The sequence below is a fragment of the Chrysochloris asiatica genome, unplaced genomic scaffold (genome assembly GCF_000296735.1).
Source record: "Chrysochloris asiatica unplaced genomic scaffold, ChrAsi1.0 scaffold00014, whole genome shotgun sequence".
Lineage (NCBI taxonomy): Eukaryota > Metazoa > Chordata > Mammalia > Afrosoricida > Chrysochloridae > Chrysochloris > Chrysochloris asiatica.
The window spans coordinates 33,449,076-33,467,252 of record NW_006408532.1 but is presented as its reverse complement, the minus strand read 5'-3'; the positions used below and the strand labels follow the sequence as shown (position 1 = coordinate 33,467,252).

General features: G+C 44.8%; 1 protein-coding gene across 1 annotated transcript in view; it reads right to left on the bottom strand.

The window, feature by feature from the left end:
• Window positions 1-15,695, bottom strand: part of FAM205A (family with sequence similarity 205, member A) — a 16,114-nt gene extending 419 nt beyond the window's left edge. The window contains exons 1-5 of the mRNA XM_006835014.1: window positions 15,552-15,695; window positions 14,706-14,751; window positions 14,121-14,181; window positions 9,130-12,725; window positions 9-183 (exon numbers count right to left, since the gene is read on the bottom strand). Of these exons, the coding sequence (XP_006835077.1) occupies window positions 9-183; window positions 9,130-12,725; window positions 14,121-14,181; window positions 14,706-14,751; window positions 15,552-15,695 (4,022 nt within the window). The remainder of the gene's footprint in view (window positions 1-8; window positions 184-9,129; window positions 12,726-14,120; window positions 14,182-14,705; window positions 14,752-15,551) is intronic.
• Between the last annotated feature and the right edge of the window lie 2,482 nt (window positions 15,696-18,177).

Here is an 18,177-nt window from a genome sequence, read left to right as displayed (position 1 = left end):
GAGCCAACGTGGGGTGCTGACGTTTTGCTTCCTCTGAATTTATGGCAGCGTAGCGGCGGATGGTGAGTTCTTGAGTTCCCTCTTCTCCCATCCCATTGGCTTCCATTTCCGCTTTCTGTCCCGTCTCCGCGCCTCTTCGCCGCAGCGTTTTCTCAGGTTCAGATAGGATGTGTTCCACGGATGCTGGAGCCAGCCAATGGGAAGTAGCGAGACACCAAGATTGTCATCAAGGATGGGAAGGCTGGTGGGAAGGAGCGCTGAAGGGCTGGACTGTCAGTCAAAGTAACGTGGGACCAGAGCAAACATGAGAGCTAGAGGTACCCTGGAGGGTGCAGCTGCAGAGAGGCATTGGGCTCCAGTTTGCAAAAATCCTGCCACTTGTTCACTTTTTCCTCTAATGAAAATCCTCAGATCTCCGTAAAAGTACTCCATAGACTAAGCGCATACTTTTTTTTATAAGGGGGAGACAGGGTAGCTCTTTGGTATTTAAATTCCCCTCTCCCCCCTAAAAAAGGTGCTGGTCCCTTGTTTGATGCCACTCTAGAAAATAAGGTCGCATTCAGATATCACTGAAGTTTGTTTTTTTCCTAGAGCTACCTTTTCACATTTTTCCTAGAGCTACCTTTTCACATTGGATCTCTGGTAGCGTAGTGGTTACGAATCTGGCTGCGAACCTTAAGGTCAGCGGTTCGAAACTACCAGCTGCTCCGCGGGAGAAAGATGAGGCTTTCTACTCCCGTAAGGATTTACCCCCTCGGAAACCCTGTACAGGGTCGCTATGGGTCGGAACTGACTCGACGGCACTTAACAACAACAACCTTTTCACATGGCGCTGTGGATTAATGAACCAGACTGCAAAGCCGTTTGAACTGCAAGGTCGGTGGTTCAAGCTCACCAGCTACTCCTCGGAAACCCTGTAGAGGGATTCAAGGGCACTTCACAACAACAACATCCTCTTCACAGATGCACGAGAAAGGTTAGAAAACGCATAGTGCGTAGCGCTTTGGCTGGGTTAGGTATGCCAGCCGCAAAATGCCCACCCCGCATTGTACCCTAAATTGTAGGATTTCATTTTTATTGGAGGATTTCAAACTCTGCAAAAATGTCGACCTGCCTTCGTTTGGCGGGAAAGATCTTCAAGGTGCAACCATAGTTCCGCTTATAGCGACCTTGTATAGGGTTTCCAAGAAACGTCTGGTTGTCCGACCTTCAATTTCTTCATCACTGGCTTTAGTGGTTGGTGCGTAAATTTGAATAATTGTGGTATTAACTGGTCTGGCGTGTAGGTGTATGGATATTAGCGGATCGCATAGCTTTGTATATCTAGACAGGTCTTGATAATTCTCTTTTAGATGATGAATGTGACGTCATTTTCATACCTTTTCAATTTGTCATTCCCGGCGTAGTAAATCATGTTACTGTCAGATTCAAAATGGCCAATACCTGTCCCTTTCAGCTCACTAATGCCTAGGATATAGATGTTTGTGCATTCCATTTCATTTTTTACACTTCCCAATTTTACTGGATTCATACTTGGTATATTCCTTGCCTAATTATTAATGGATGTTTACAGCTGTTTCTCTTCATTTTGAGTAAGAAGATTACAAGATGTGTAGTGATCTCTTTTCAGAATACTTGAGGAAAATATCCACAGAATGTTGGCATGGCAGGCCTAGGGCTTGTGCTGCCTCCCCTCTGAAGTCACACTAGGGACTGTGCTCCTGTTCCTTAAGCACATAAATTCCCACTCAGAGTGGGAACACATCCTTGCAGAAGTCTTTCCATCGTTGCTTTTCTATATCACAATGCACACAGTATGCTAAGCACTGGATTTTATAGAGGAAATGAATCCAGTCACCACCTCCTCCTGGCTTACTGGGGTGTTTAGTGATTCTGGATTTCTTTAGGAACCAGTGAGCCAGGGCTATCCCACAGTTCTCGATGCCATATCATAAAGAATCTACGCTTTCTGCTCTTGTTCTAGCTCTTGGCTTCTCTGTGGTAGGTCAGAGGAGGGTGCCAAGGTTACACCGTCTAAGTTATACTAGGTGACTGGAACACAGAAATCCATCCCATGTGCCCAGGACAACATCTTTGTGTTTTTACTTCCCAATTCCCTCCTCCGAGCCACAAATCTCACTGGTCCCTGAACACTAGAATGACACAACTATTCTGTTTCTGCATCTCTAGCCCATATTCTTCCTCGGGCTCCAGGTGTGTAGAAGTCTATCTGGTATTTCTCAGGCAATTCTAGTATTCTAAGAGCCCCTGATTCATACTCATGTTCAGCAATTCATCGCCTTTTCTTGCCAATCTAGGTTCTCAGCCAGTCACCACTTCCTTTGTTGTTGTTGTTGTTAAGTGCCACAGAGTCTGTTCTGACTCATAGCAACCCTATATAGCATTTCCAAGAAACAGTTGGTGAGTTTGAACCACCTGCCTTGTGATTCAAACTGACCTTGAGATACAGTGCTTTATCCCATATTGCTACACCAGGACTCTACCTCCTTGGTGGTGGTGGTGGTAATGTGCTGTGGAATAGATTCTGACACATAGTGACCCTACATAGGGTTTCCGAGGATGTAAATCTTTACGGGAGCAGAAAGCCTCATCTTTCTTCTGTGGAATGGCTGTTAATTTTGAACTGCTGACCATAAGGTTAGCAGCCTGACTTGTAACCACTATGCTACCAGAGTAAAAACTTGGTAACGTCCAGAACACCACCTCCTTGTTGTTGTAAATGCCGTAGAGTTGGTGCCAACTCATAGCGATTTTCGAGATTGGCTGGTGAGCTTGAACCACTGACCTTTAGGTTCAAACGCACTTTGCACTCCAGCGCATTAATCCACACTCTTGTTGTTGTTGTTGTTAAGTGCCATTGTGTCATTTCTGACCCATAGCGACCCTGTATAGGGTTTCTGAGGAGAGGCTGGTGAGTTTGAATCACTGACCTTGTGGTCAAATGACTTTGCAGTCCAGCACATTAGTCCACAGTGCCACACCGGTCCTCCAACCCACACCCTTGGGACCTAATAAAAACTTGGTAACTTCTAGAATCTCTACCTCCTGCTTTCAGGCATGCTTCTCCATACCTCTCTGCCTAACTCCTGTCAGTTCCTCACTCCCCTTTCTTGAGTCTTTGCCCATAATTTTTACATGTGGGGAACATCTCTCCTTCTGATTCACAGAGTACACCCTTTTTAACACTATAGTCTTTCTACCTAGCATCTTGTGCTTTCATGAAGTGCTTGTGCTTCTAGTCAAGGGCAACCTGTCAGCTAGGACCCTCTTTTCCATACGAGGGCACGGTTCCAGTACTTACACCTTTCGTCTTCTGCATCATCAGTTTATTCTTCTCAGTTGGATCATTTCCACATGTTATATCTAATATCTTTTAAAAATCTCTCTCTGGATCCCACTTCCCCATCCAGTGAGTGCCCTGTTTTTCTACACTTTTGTGAAGCAGAACTCCTAGAAGGAGATGATTGTACTTGCGACCACCAGTGCTTTCCTTTCATTCTCTCTCAATACCAACACAGTCATACCTTCACCTTCACCTCTCAATATTACGAATAATCTCTGTTGCCAAATCTAGTGATGAGCTCTGAGCCCTCACAGCTCTCATCTTACTTGTCCAGTTGGTAACTTTTCATGCATTTGATCGTTTTCCCTTCTTGGCTTCTAGTATACCACACTCTACTGGTTTTCTTTTTACCTTATGGGGTGCTGCTTCTGAGTCTCAGTCTCCTTTATTCCCTGGTTCCTCCTTTTCTCTGAAATTTCTTAAATCTTGGGGATTCATAGAGCCCAGTCCTTTTATATCTTATTTATGCTCACGCCCTTGATGATTTGATCCTGTCATGGTTTTAAATATATTCATCCATGTTTTTCCTCTCCCCATCAAATTTTCCTCTCCTCCCCTCCCCTTTCTCTCCTTTTCTCTCCTGTGTCTTCTGGAACCTTCCTGATGGTCATTTAGGTTGTATGAAGAATAGACAATTGGGAGTATGGACTCAGGAAAAAGCAAGGAGATTAGGTATGATGTTACTACAGTCATAGTTGCAGCAATGCAGTGAGAAGGGTCAGATTTTGGATTCATTTTGCAGGAGGAGACAACAGATAGTACTGGCATATTGAATGTGGATGGTTAGGGGAAATAAGACGACACCGTTGCTTTTGGCCTGAACAACTAAAACAATAGAGTTGCCATTAACTGATGTGTAGGATACGTTATTTTGCAACAAGTCTGGTGTGATTGCGTTTTTGTGGAGGGTGGGAAATCAGGAATTCACTTTTGTATATTTGGAGATGAATATTGGACATCAACTATATATGCTGATTAGGCAACTGGGCATGTGAGACTTTCTACCTCAGGAGATTATAAACTCTATGGAGCAAGACCTGTGTCTTGATTACTGCTGTGTCTTGCATAGTACTTGGGACATTGTTGAATGTTTCAGGTACTTTGCTGAAGACCCAGCTCAAGGTCATTTAAATTTTGTTCCTTCTGAGTTTGTCTTAACCAACTGAGTACTTCCTCCTGTGGAAAACTCCCCTACTGGATAACCACTCCCCACACTCATGCAATGGTTTGTCTTTAAACTCTAGACTATTTGGAACAACTATTGTAATAAATCATGTAGGAAAGGTTGAGAAACTGAACAAAGACAGTACGAAGAGAGGACAGTAGCCAAGTTGAGCGATAGCTAGATGACTTGATGCATGGCCTGAGCAAGATAGTAGGTGAATAGTGACATCTAACTTTCTCTGATGTTAGGAAATAGTCTGGTGGGATAAAGGCCTAGTATATGGGAAAATTTTTAATTCATTAGTGATATTTTTGTGCAAAGTTGGTTTGAACCTCAAGGTCACTGGTTCAAGCTCACCATCTGCTCCTCGGAAACCCTATACATTGTTCCTATGGGTCAGAACCGACTCGATGGCACTTAACAACAACAATCTTTGAGACAAGATGGAATTTCTCTCTGGCTGTTGGCTGTACAAGAGCACTGGTAGTGCAGTGGTTAAAGTCTTGGCTGTTACTGAAAGGTTGACAGTTCAAAGCCACCAGTTGCTCCATGGGAAAACAATCTAGTAGTTTGCTTCTGTAAAGATTTACAACCTTGGAAATCCTATGGGGTGGTTCTACTCTATTCCATAGGGTTGCCATGAGTCAGAATTGATTCAGTGGTAATGGATTGGTTGTACAGTACAGAGCTCCAGAGAAGACTTGGTCAAAGAAATTACTTTGGGAACCATCAGTTCATAAATAATAATAGAGGCTTTGGGCATTGTGTAAACAGTTATGCCCATTTCCCAGATGAAGAAATGAGGACATAGAAATGTTAACATGTCAAATGGCAGAGCTAAATTCTGAACCCTGATGATCTTCTACATTTTATCTCTGTGTATTAGACCTTAAAACCTGCATCCTCCCCAAGGCTCATACATTAGGCCCCAACATTAGAAAAATATTTGCTTGTAATGTTTTCCTTCAATTGTGCTTTTACTGCTATGTGTCTGTTTATTTGTCCTGAATTCATTCTCTGATCCCTTCAGTCAGAAGTTTTCTTCTGAACTCAGCCAAACCTTCTGCTGAGCGGAGCAAGCACAGTCCTGTGCTGTTTTACCATGGCCTCTTTCAGAGGTCCAGGGATTCCAGTCTTCCTCCTAGGGCGATCAGTGTAAGTGCAGGGTCGCTTGGGTCTTCTCAGGAGTTCCAGGGAATGTGAGCATGATGACCACCCGTGAGAGACCCAACTATATGGGCAGAACTAGTGAGACTGCTTTTTTTTTTTTTTTTTTTTTTAATGGAGAAAAGATTGAAGTTGTCAAAGACTTCATTTTATTGGGCACATCAATGAACACTCATGGAAGCAGCAGCTAAGCAATCAAATGAGGTATTGCACTGGGCAATACTTTAAAGCTATAAAGTGTTCAAGAACAAAGGTGTCATTTGAGGACTAAGGTATGCCAGACCCAAACCATGGTATTTTCAATAGCCTCATATACATTTCAAAGTTAGACAATGAATAAGGAAGACCATAGAATTGATGTATTTGAGTTAAGGTGTTGGAGGAGAATATTTAAAGTCCTATGAACTGCCAGAATAACAAATCAATCTGTGTTGAAAGAAACACAGAGTTCTCCTCAGAAGCCTGGATGACTAGACTTTGTCTGTCATACTTCGTTTGTCATGCTTCGTACATATTATTAGGATAGATCAATCCCTGGGGAGGGACATCATGGTAGGTAAACTGGAGATCAGTGGAAAAGAGGAAGACTCTCAAAGAGATGTGTTGATATAGGTAGCAGCAATGGGCTCAAGTTTAGCCACATTGAGAGATTTGTTCAACACAGTGTTTCATTCTGTTGTGCGTGGGATTATTATAGTTGGTAATGACTCGATGGCACCTAACAACAGCACTCCCAGCCATTGCCATTCAGTGTATTCTGATTTGTTGTTGATGATGGTGTTCCTCATAGAAATCTTGTATATGGTGAGTAGCTCTTGGTGAGTGAGTCTGAACTGCCGACCTTGCCATTCAAACCTACAGCACCCTAACAGGACTCCTTTCTGACTCTTGTTGTTATTGTTAAGTGCCACAGAGTTGGTTCAACCCATAGCTACCCTGTATAGGGTTTCCGAGGAGACGCTGGTGAGTTTGAACTGCCAACCTTGCCGTTCAAACTGACTTTGCAGTCCAGCACATTAACCCACAGTGCCACACCAGGTCTCCTTCTGACTCATGTTGTTGTTGCTAAGAGCCAATGAGTTGATTCCGACCCATAGCGACCATATATGGGGTTTCTGAGGAGTGGCTGGTGAGTTTGAACCACTGACCTTGTGAATCAAACCAACAGTGTGCATTAACCAGTGCATTAACCCACAGTGTCATACCAGGACTCCTGACTCACAAAGACCCTATAAGACAGAGCAGAACTGCTCCCTAAGGGCTTTTAAAAAATGTTTTATTGTGAATTATGTGATCGTTTACATGGGAGAACATTAGTTTTACATTCACCCTATCTTATATCGTTTCATTGCCATGGTTACAATCCCTTTCATGCATTATCAACCAACCAAAGGGTATACCCTGCAAGCCTGCCCTAGCCCCAGTCATCAGCACACAGCCCCTCTCCCTCTCTGGGTCTAAAATCCCCAGCCGCTCCATCTCTCCCCGTCATCGTCTCTGCCTCCATCTCTGGCACTACTGCTTCTCCTGAGGCTGCTTTTGGGGGTGGATTACTCACCTGGTGATGGTACTGGGGAGGGGCATAGCCTAGGCTGAACCAGAGACAGTAAAGAACTCTACTAGTCCCTGTCTGGTAAGCTGAGAGGTCTCCTAAAACAGGCTTGTAAGAATGTCATCATTTAGTCTGTGTTAGGGAGCATGTCACTGGGCTTCCTAGTAGCTGTTTATAGATCACAGCTTGCTATTCAGTCACCCTAAGGTTCCCCATTTAAAGGGTTAAGGGAATTACATGTTATATTTCCATTAGTAGGAAATATATTGCCTTGAAATAGAAAATTGTTGGACATTTCCAGAGAGAGGCAAAAGGGCCAGTGTCCTATCTCAACTCTGAGCAGCTGAACCAGTTATTAGAGAATCTTGCTACAGTACTTTCTAGATTCCTGACCACTTGCTGTTTAATGGGTAGAACATTTTCCAAAAGCCTTCCAGGTCCTTCTTTTGGCAGTCAAGAGAAGTGATTGTGGTGCTTTCTCAAATGAAGTGGAACGTATGAAAAGGCAGGGAAGGATAATGGGGAACTAGTTGGAATTGAGGGAACTGGCACTGGGAAGGTGTTATGGTGCAGAGCTTGCTGGGGTAAAGGTCAGGAGCCATCCTCTGAAGGGAAGGCAGGTCCTGACAGGGAATATGGCTGGTTGAGTTCAGAACTTTTACTTAAATATGGAAGTACAAGTATATTCAGGAAAGCAAGGCAGAAGGAAAGGTGGAAAAGGACCCTAGCTATAGTGTAAACTGAGACAGCAGGTCCACGGCCAAGCTGGTGGCAGTATCTTCACAAGGTGGGATACATCTAGAAAATCCCTTATGTTTTCCATGGTTCTCCTCCAGAAACTCACATTACACCCTGTAAGCAGACGGGAGCTTAAATGTACTCACCTCATTTCTTCAAGAACATTCAGGCCTTGGGTTGGTTTCCCTGCTCTGGGCTTTTTCTTTGTGCAAAGGAAAGCACTTTTCTTCCTTATCATTCCTAGTCAGGAACTTCTCATGCTGTCCTACATAGCCACACCTCCATCTCCATTCTCTCCCTACCTGCCTCACTGGAGGGTGGAGGACAAACACCTTTCTACCTCCTGTGCTCATTCTAGAAGATGGGAAACAAGAAACAAAACCTCAGCCATCTCCTAGAAAGACCTTGTCAGTACCAACAAGGAGCAGAGAAAAGAGATTCTCTAGTTTCGTTTGACATCTGTTATGTTAACTGATTTGGCAAATCACAAAAGCACCTCCTTAAGGCTGGAGTATTGTGGCACTCCCCTAAAAACCCTTACTCCACTTCCAGATTGTGAGTTGAGATGGTTCAATAATGCATTGGTTTGCCAACCTGTCCTTTTGTTCAGTGTTATCATGCCACATCGCTCCTCTGGGGTCTAAGATTATCATGGGAATCCAGGATTGAATTCCAGCCTGACTTTTACCTTCTATGTACCTTAGACAAGAGCCTTGCCTTTTATGCTCAATTCCCTTTATCCACATTCCATTGTGGAGCTGGGAGAAGTTGTTTGGAAGACTGACGGGCCCATTTGAAATGTGGGTTTAAGCTTTTTCCTTAGATTGAATGAACTTTCAAATCTCTCTCATGCACTCTTTTAACACAGCACAGTGGAGACAAGAAGGAGCAAACAGACACTTCTTTGCTAAGAGATGTATTTGGAAGTGGCACTTGGTCGGTCCCACTTGCATTTTCGTGAAAATCACAACTTAAGTCCTCTTCAAGGTTGAGAACCTACAAACTCTCTTAGAATATACTGGACCTTCTCTTTGAAGAGACTGGTGTTTCCCTCTGACATAAGGGTTGGGACCTAAGGTGGGTTTCCTTGTTGGGTGGCAGAAGCCACTCGAGGACAGTGCCGAGGACAGTGGCGGGGTTGACCCAGGACTGAGGCAGAGTGGAGTTGATGAAAGCGGTGCCAAAGCTGATTGTCCTGGGTCTGGGGACCATTAAAAAGGGTCAGGCCCGCCTGCTTTTCAGTGGGGGAAGGTTGGGCCTTGGAGTCCCCTGCTGTCTTCTTTGTTTTAGCTTGCCCCATAGTGCCTTTGGCTCTGGTCAAATTCTTCTCAGCACTTTTTCTTCTTGTTTTGGTCCCTGTCTTTACTGGAGAAAGCATGGAGCCGTCATCTGCTTTGCCTCTTGTCTTGAGATTCATGCAGTGCAGAAACTGCTTCATCTTACTTTTGATGCCAGATTCTGAAAAGCTGGGGTTCTTGTGAGTATGAGCTGTTATCATTTGGCCCTGAGGCTGGTCCTGTGAAGCATAGGACACCACAGGCGGGACAATCTCATGAATACTTACCGGCTCTGTGATGGGATTCAATTTGACTTGACTATTTTTCAGGTCATTCTCAGATTCTTTCCCTCCAGGCAGCCCTGGAGGAAGCTCTAGGTGCTTAAGCTGAGCACAATGATGGGAACTCAGATGACAGGAGGCAGCAAGATCAAAACTATGGCTCCTTCGCCTGGGTCCTCGGGGTGCCTTGTTCAGAGATTTCCCTGCAGGCCTCTGGTCTTCATCAGGTTGTCTGCTTCCTTTGGTTGAGGTGAGTCCCAACCCGGCATCCCCTTCTCCCTGGTCCCCAGCTGGTTTGTTTTTTTCTGGGTCCTTTTCCTTCTCTGCCTCTGTGGTTACTTGAACTGAGTCCTTGCTCTTGCCAGGGCCTTGGGACTCAGGGCACCAGGCTTCCTTCAAGCTGGGGCTGTTCACTCCGTCCTCTATCTGAACACAAAGCACTTGCTTATCTGTCATGTTCTCACTGGGTTGTGAGATCTTAGAGACCCAGTGGGCATAACCATGGGGTGCTGCTCTGTAACTAGCTTGTTTCTGGCTCTGCTGAGCTGCCTTTAGCTCAGTGGCCAGCTGTTCTTTAAGGTGGACCCACTCTGGATCTGGGGCATGTGGAATGTCTGTTGGGATTGGGAATTCTTGGAGTGATGGTTTTCCTTCATTGTTTAGATTCACAACTGCCGTTGGTATGGATATGTTTTCTGGGATTGCGGCAGTTTGGTCCCTGGATTCCCTTGCCTTCATGGGAATTCCCAACTGTATCTCTAGGATCTTTTTTCTAAGATGGAAATTTAATTTTGTTAAAATGGATGCCCTGAACGGGTGTGGACTATCAGCCTCTGTCTTGCTTTCTTGAGGCACCATCTCCACTGGTTTTTCCTCCTGAGCTTCAGTCAGGAACTCTTGGGCACTGTCTATGCAAGTTTCATTGTCGACTTGAAAGGCTGGCCCAGTGCTTACACACTGCTCTTCATACATAAGCATCTCAGTCAGAGGCTCTGTTGTGATTTCTGCAGGCTCAGGCATTGTCTTTGCGATTGCAGATTGGGTAATGGTTGCTGGTGCCATGGCCTTAGAGAGAGCAACATAATAGAGAGCAGGCAGTCCTGACAGGAAGGCCAAATATTTGTGTCTTAAAGCTGTCTCTAGTTTTTGAATGGCTCCCGTAGGCAGGCACTGGGGTAGCTTAGTGCATTCCATGGCAGCACCTGGTAAAGTCTGCTGCTGCTCTTCAGTGGCTGTTGGCATGCAGGGTGTAACTTTCTGATGTAGATTAGTGTCAGCTGCTTCCTGCAGGCGTGGAATGCAAGGGAAGGAAGGCCCTGCCAAGCTCCCAGGAATTCTGCAGTCCCAGGAGATACACACACGTGTAGGGACGCTGCCCTGGCGGATCTGCCAATATTTGGAGTTGATGTGGCTCTGCAGTATTGACTTGGCCTGGGCGAGACATGGGGAGTGTGGCATGAGGAATGACACTGGAGCCAAAGTGGGTGAGAATGGGTCACTAACTCCATTGGTTTGTGGGACTGCAGACTTGGGGACACTTGCATTGTCCAAGACTGAGCTGCTCCAGGGTAGTTGCTGCTGGTCAGTAGGAGATAGGAACAACTGGATGGACTGCTTGATCTTCTGGGGCAGGCCCCAGTGATGGTAGATCAGTTGTTTCTGGAGGTGGAATTCCAGCAGCCTCCGGGCATGGTCTGGGAAGAAGAGGAGTTCTCTCGGGAGAACTGACACAGACTTCCCTGACCAGAAAGCCTCCATGGTCTCAGGAGATTGGGCTGTGTCACAGGCCCCATACTTCATGGGTTTCTGAGCATGCGGAGGTCTCTGGAAAACAGGTGACAAATCCCATCTCCGCTGGAGCTGCTTCTGCAGCAGGTGCCACTCCAAGACATCACACTCGGCCAGAGTCAGAAATGGGACATGGATCTGGATTTGTTCATGGTCAGGTGGAGAGACCCAGTTTGGAGTAGGTGGAGAAGAAGGTGAAACTGACTGGGATAGATTATTAGGCAATAGGGGGAGGAAGGAGGGCTCATTGAAGAGTAAAGGAACATTCGAGGAGGTCTGGGACAAGCTCTTATTCATGGAGAGGCCTTGAGATCCCATGAAGTTAGCAACCAGGGACTCACTGTGTAGACAAGGGAGGCCACAGAATAGCTGGCTGTAACTCTGCTTCAGAGGATCCCTTATGTCTTCAGTCTGTCCCCCAGGTTGTGGATAGACCCCGTTTAGGATTTTATGGGCTGGAGAGGGCAAAGCTAGAGCCAGAGGGTTTGAGGTTTCCTGGCAGTAGTGACTTTGCTTTAGGTCTATAACAGACCACTCAGAAACCCAGAAGGCCTGGGTGGGCTGGCCAACTATACATGAGCCCCAGGTCTCATAGGAAATGGTTCCAATAGTTTCAACGCAGACACTGGAATCATGCTTGATAAAAGAAGTTGGTTGGCTTTTCCCAGGCTGGTAAAACAATGGTGGGTCTGGCATAAGCTGCTTGAAGGACTCTTCCACACGTCTGGGGAGGCCCCACCTCTGAAAATGCACCCACTTTTTAACATGGATCTCAAGAAGCCCGAGGACTTCAGGACTGAGGAATGGCAGGTGGGGAGATAGGACAGTGTCCATAGGCAAAGCCAAAGGATGTGTCAGATTCGTGAGCTCTGTTTTTGGGGATAGCAAATGGACATGGGAGTTCAAGGACTGCTGATCTTCATCCCCCTGGACAAATTTGTAGCTGGTATTCATCATCTCTTGCTGGTTTACAGGAAGTGTAAGCTCCTCAACCCTTGGAGGAGACATACTTCCTGGGTCCTTGGCCACATCTGGCAGTTGGAATTCCTGCTTTAAGCCCAGGTGTTTAGTCCAGTACTCTCCGATGTCGATCATACCAGTTGACGGGGCACGTGTGTGGGTTAGAGATTTTTCATCTGTTAATTGTGATAAGGTAGGGGTTACAGATGCCATGGAAAGCTCCTTGTAACGCAGCTCAACAGTCTGCTCAAAAGAGACACTAGACACCGACAAAACCGCTAGGTTAGACGAGGGCTGTGTTGCCCCCGCGTTAGTCTTCTTTTCACTTGCCAGCAATTGCTGAATCTCCAGAGCCACATCATTGCATATGTGGCAGCAGCGGTCTGCACACAGGAGCCGTCGTACTTTTCCCTCTTTTGGAAGCCAGTTCTGGCTGAGAAGGGAAACATGGCAACTGTTAGTGACACAGTGTCATTAGCCTTTTTAGATTACAGTGGCTGACAGAACTGGTCCTACTCTCCTTTGGGCCTATAAGCCCTAGGTCTCCCTCTGGGAGGCTACACTTTGCTTTTCTCCCTAAGAGAGTGCCATTCAGCAAGTTAGGCCTGGCAGAGCAGAGGGTTTAGGTCTTTTGGGGGCAAGGTATCAGAGAACCCATGGGTGTGCAGGACCTTCTGAGAGACCTGGGAGGTGGGGTCATTTCTCTGGTGCACTGTGTTAAGAAACTGAACTAGGAGCCGGGGACCAGGCACATGAGGGTGTCAGGTGGCTAGCAGAATGGACAACACCCTGGAGTCAGTCTTGTTTGAAGCTACACTATCAAAGTCTGCTATTCAGTGTTTCCAAACTGTGGAAAACAAGATTCTTGTGGGAACTCTGCATTTTGGGGGTTATGGGGTGTCCCTCTGCTGTACATGGTATCTTTCGTAAAGCAGAGCTATTCTCTGGAGATCTTAATAGGATGTTATGATCAGCTCCTGTCTGAGGGCTGTCCCAGGAACTGGTTTCTTGGCAGACAGACCTGAGGAGGTAATGTTTTTAAGGTCTGGCTAGAGTTAGAGTCCTGGTGTGGTGCTGTAGGAGCCGCGCTAGATCACGAGGTCGATTTGAATGTAAAGTTTGGCAGTTCAAACTCACCAGCCACTCCTTGGAAACCCTATACAGGGTCGCTGTGAGTCAGAAATGACTCAATGGCACTTAACAATAACAGAGAAGACTCCTGGTGTGGTGCTGTAGGATCAGCACTGGACTGCTAACCACAAGGTCAATGCACTCCTTGGAAACTCATAGCTATGAGTTGGGACTGACTTGATGGCACTAAACAACAACAGAGTTAGAGAAGACTACTTCGAAAGGACTGCAGAGAGAATATGACAATGACTTATTTATGCAAAATCTATTAACTGGATAGCTTGTTTCATTGCTAAGGTCAACCCCACATAGATATGCTATGAAGTATGAGTCCTGGTGTGGTACTGTGGGTTAATGCGCCAGACTGCAAAGCCAGTTTGAACTGCAGAGTCAGCGGCTCAAGCTCACCAGCCACTCCTCAGAAAACCTATACAGGGTTGCTATGGGTCTGAATCGACTCGATGACACTTCACAACAATATGCACTAGTCAATGCCTGAAATCTAGAACTAGTGTGGCTCTAGTAGTAAGAGCAGAACTGAGAGATTCCTCTTATGGGATCTCTGACCACTTATCCCTGGCAACTCTGTCTACCCAAGGAAGTAGCCATTATTCCTCTCTTCATCCCTGTCCCGGGTCAAATTGGGAAGTTATCACAGGCCAGCATGGGAGTTGGGAGACAGTTAAAAGCAAATCACCTTTTCATGACAGTGAGCAGATCCCCTGGCTTCTCCGCTTCTTTCCGGAAATGTCTCCTAGCTGAAAAACCAGGAGACAGTGTTAGGTGTGATAGGAGAGGGTCCCATAGGAAGCTAACTAGGAAGGCTTTTGATTCTGAATGAGGGCAAACTGAAAATTCCAAGTCAAAGTTTAAGTTGTACATGTACAAAGCTTTTACAATGTGCTGGCACATAACTAAATTTATTTGATCTTTACCAGCACAATGTGTGTGAAGCAGGATTGTCAGTGTTGTGTCCATTTTCTGGGTAATAAGACTGAGAGATTAAGTGACTTTCACAGGGTCAAAAAACTAGTAAATAGCACAGTTAAGGACTTTCCCCCTCTCCTTGCTTCTCATGCCCAGGGAATAAAGTACAGGATTTTGGAACACTCCCTTGCTCTGATATCCCATCCAAGGAAGTTTCTGTGAGAAGGCATCATTTGTGGAATTGGGACCTTGGTGGTTAGAGCACCTCAGTCCTGGCACTAAGGGTTGAAGATGACTGGGATCCATGGGACTACACCCACAGTGAAGGGAAGTAGGAGGAGAGATTGGGCTTTACCTCTTGGTATTCCATCTCTAGGTCTTTGTCTGGCTCTTTGGTGTCGCTTGAAGATAAGAAAGAGTGTGAAGCTTGGATACCATTTTTTAAAAACATTGAAGTGAAATAAAACCCATAAACATTTCTCAGTTTCTTTCTGTAGATCTTTTTGTATTTTAGGTTCTTCTACTTTTCCTTTCCCTAGTCCACCCTTTTTGGAAAAATGATTTTAGGGACTGTAGTAAATTTACTTACTTATATAACAAAACACTTGTCATTTTAGCCATGTTTAAGTGTACAATTCATTGATATAAATTGCATTTACACTGTTGTACAGCCATCACCATGATCCATTTCCAAATCCCTAGTCTACTTTTTCACCCCAACACTTTCCTTCTCTGTTTATTTCTGAGTCACTTAAAAAGGCTCTTTTATACCTCCCTTCAGCTCATACTCAGGAGAAATTCTGTGGGGCACTCAGGATGACATAGGAAAAAGAATGGAACAGATTAAAGGGTAGATGGCTCCAGCAGCCAAAGACTTCAGCTTACAATAACCTTAAAGAACCACCAACCAGAAAAACCATCCTAATGAAGGAGGTCTTCTGAGATCCAGTGAGCTAGCTTATATCTTTGAGGTCTCACCCTCAAGCCAGGTAGGGATGTTCTTACTTCCAAATAGAGTATGTTGCAGGAAGAACCTTGTAAGGACCAGGATCTGAGACACAAATGACTATAAAAGGCTTAGTATTATTGTTTTTTGTTTTTTACAGGGTTGGGGAGCATAAGTGATAAGGATAGAAACTGAAATGTTCAAGCCTCCTGTCTGAGAAATAACAGTTCAGTAGTGATTAGGATGATTCCTTACCTGGCAGTGACTCTTGTTAGGTTCCAACTTTAATCCACTGTGACTCCTTTTCACTTGACAAATAAGTAGGATAATGATGAAGATGGAGCCATAGGTATATATGAAATAGCCAATGTCCCACAAAACCAGTGTAGGACTTAACATGGTGTAAGCCTCATTAGCACGAGACCAGTCATCCCTCAATCTAAGCATTCAGGGTGCTGGTGCCTAATGACTTCCAGTGTTAAACCTGGTCATCTCTGCGTCTCAGGTTATGGAACTAGAACATAAATGGCATCACAAAGGCTTCCTGTTTTGTAAGGCAGGTGTGATGTCAAAGGCCTTTATTTGTCTTAAAGAAGCTCATGTGGTGATTCAGTCTTTTGATGAAGACATTTGGTTATCTGTGAAGGTTACAGAACCTGCAGCTAAATGTGCCAAGGTTATAGGCAGTGTCTATGCACTTCCATTCTCCAGTCTCTACACCCTACTCCAGCCTGATGGCTCAACTCTCTCTGTTACAAGAAGTTTGACCACCCATCCCCAAGAACTGAGTATTTCAGACACCTTATAGACAGAGTAGCTAGGACAGAGGAACCTCCACCGATCCCTTCACCTGTACTGGAAACATACCTGAAAAACACACATGGGCTTAGGGCAGGCAGAGTCTAGGTAGGGCTTGAAACTGGAGAGCTTTGCTGTTACAGGTAATGAGTGGTAGATAGAGTGTCTGGAAAGGGACCAAGGCTGGCATGACAGGAAAAAGACCAACGTCTTTAAATGACGTTGTGGTAACAAAGGAGATGCTACCCGTCAGTGTAAATAGAGAGAAATAATAAACACTCTTTCCAGGGAGGCACAGGCATGAGCCTCACTTCTGGAGGTCTAACCCCTGGTTTTCCAGAGTTGCCTTTACAGATGTTACAGCCTTTGCCTGCTAGGGAAGATGACTACCTGCAGAGATGGATTAGTGGCCACTTTCAAATGAGGGCCACAAACTGGTTGTTGCTTGGTTGGATCTACTCATCTACTCTAAATGTATGCTGATTGATTGAAGGAGATTCCCCCGCCCCTTTCTTTAATTATAAACCTTTAGGCAGGACAAGTGTTTTCCAGCTCAGTCTGAAGACCTCGTGCTCTTATACTCCATGGGAAAGTCTTCCTTTGGTAAGAGCAAAGAGGCTATTTAGTTCTTTGTCCAGCATCCATTCAATATGTGCCCTGCCCTAAGCTGGGCAGTGTCAAAGGGTATCAAGCTATTGGAGTCATGTTGTTGGTCTCAAGATACTTACAACGTTTCAAAGACAGGACCAATTTACATGGAGCAAGAGATGGCAATTGAGAACTAATATAACGCTGCGTCTATTCGTGAGGTCCAAGTTACACACTTCACATTTCAGAGAAAAGAAAATGTAGCGAGGATCACAATGGGCAGAAAAGGCTCTAGAAGAAGGCAGCATTAGTCCTGAGATTAAAGGCAAAGGCAAGAAACATAGACACAATGGTAGAAAGTGAGGAATGGGCTCTAGGGGTCATTTGACAATGAGAAATGCAGTGTGTTTCTACTAGAGGTGCAGTTGTAGATTGTAGACTTGTAAGGAAAGACTAGAGGGGAGGGATGAGGTCTCTTGATGGAGGGCCTTGACATTTCTTTTATTCCAACCACTAAATCGAATTGATTTTTGGCAGCAGCCACACCCATGCATGGTACAATTTCAAAAGGTACAAGAAGGTATTTACATCTCCTGGTACTTTTTCCCCATCTCCCAGTTTCCCTCCTGTGTGTGTTTCAGAAATAGTTTAGAATCTGAAGTATAAATCAAATGATTTATTTTTCTTTAAAAGTAGAAATATATGATAGATAATGTCTCCTCTTATTATATTTTGTACATATTTTTTTAAAATGACTACCCAGTCTTTTTTTGCTGTTATAATTGAAAACATCACTTAAAAAATCCACTGTCAAGTAGATCCCAACTGTAAATCTTATTGGGAATAGAAAGCCTCATCTTTCTTCTGCTGAGCTGCTAGTGAGTTTAAACTGCCAACCTTGAGGTTCTACAAGACCACCAGGGTTCCTTACATCTATTTAATTTTATTTTATACATATTTGGTTTTGTCAATTTTCAGCAATAAGCATTTAAGTGATTTTCATAAAATTAACCATTCCTTCCTTATGGCGCTTCCTCAGAAGTTTGGAAATAGGGATACCTTATGATCCAGCAATTCTTCTACTTAGGATTTACCCACAAGACATACAAGCCATAACACGAGTGAATATATGTACACCAATGTTCATAGCAGCACTATTTACCATAGCAAAAAGATGGAGACAGCCTAAGTGCCCATTAACTGAAGAACGGATAAACAAACTGTGGTACATACATACAATGGAATATTATGCTACCTTGAAGAATAACAAGGAAGCTGCAAGCCACTACATAACATGGATGAACCTTGAGGACATTATGTTGAGTGAAATTAGTCAGTCACAAAAGGAAAAATACTACATAGTACCACTACTGTAAAAGACTAAATAAAAGAACCCATACTAAAGGTGTGTGTGTGGGGACTCTTTGCTGGCTACCGGGATATGGGGAAGGGGTGAGGGGAGGGAGGGGAAGGTAGAGCACAGGGTGCAGAATAG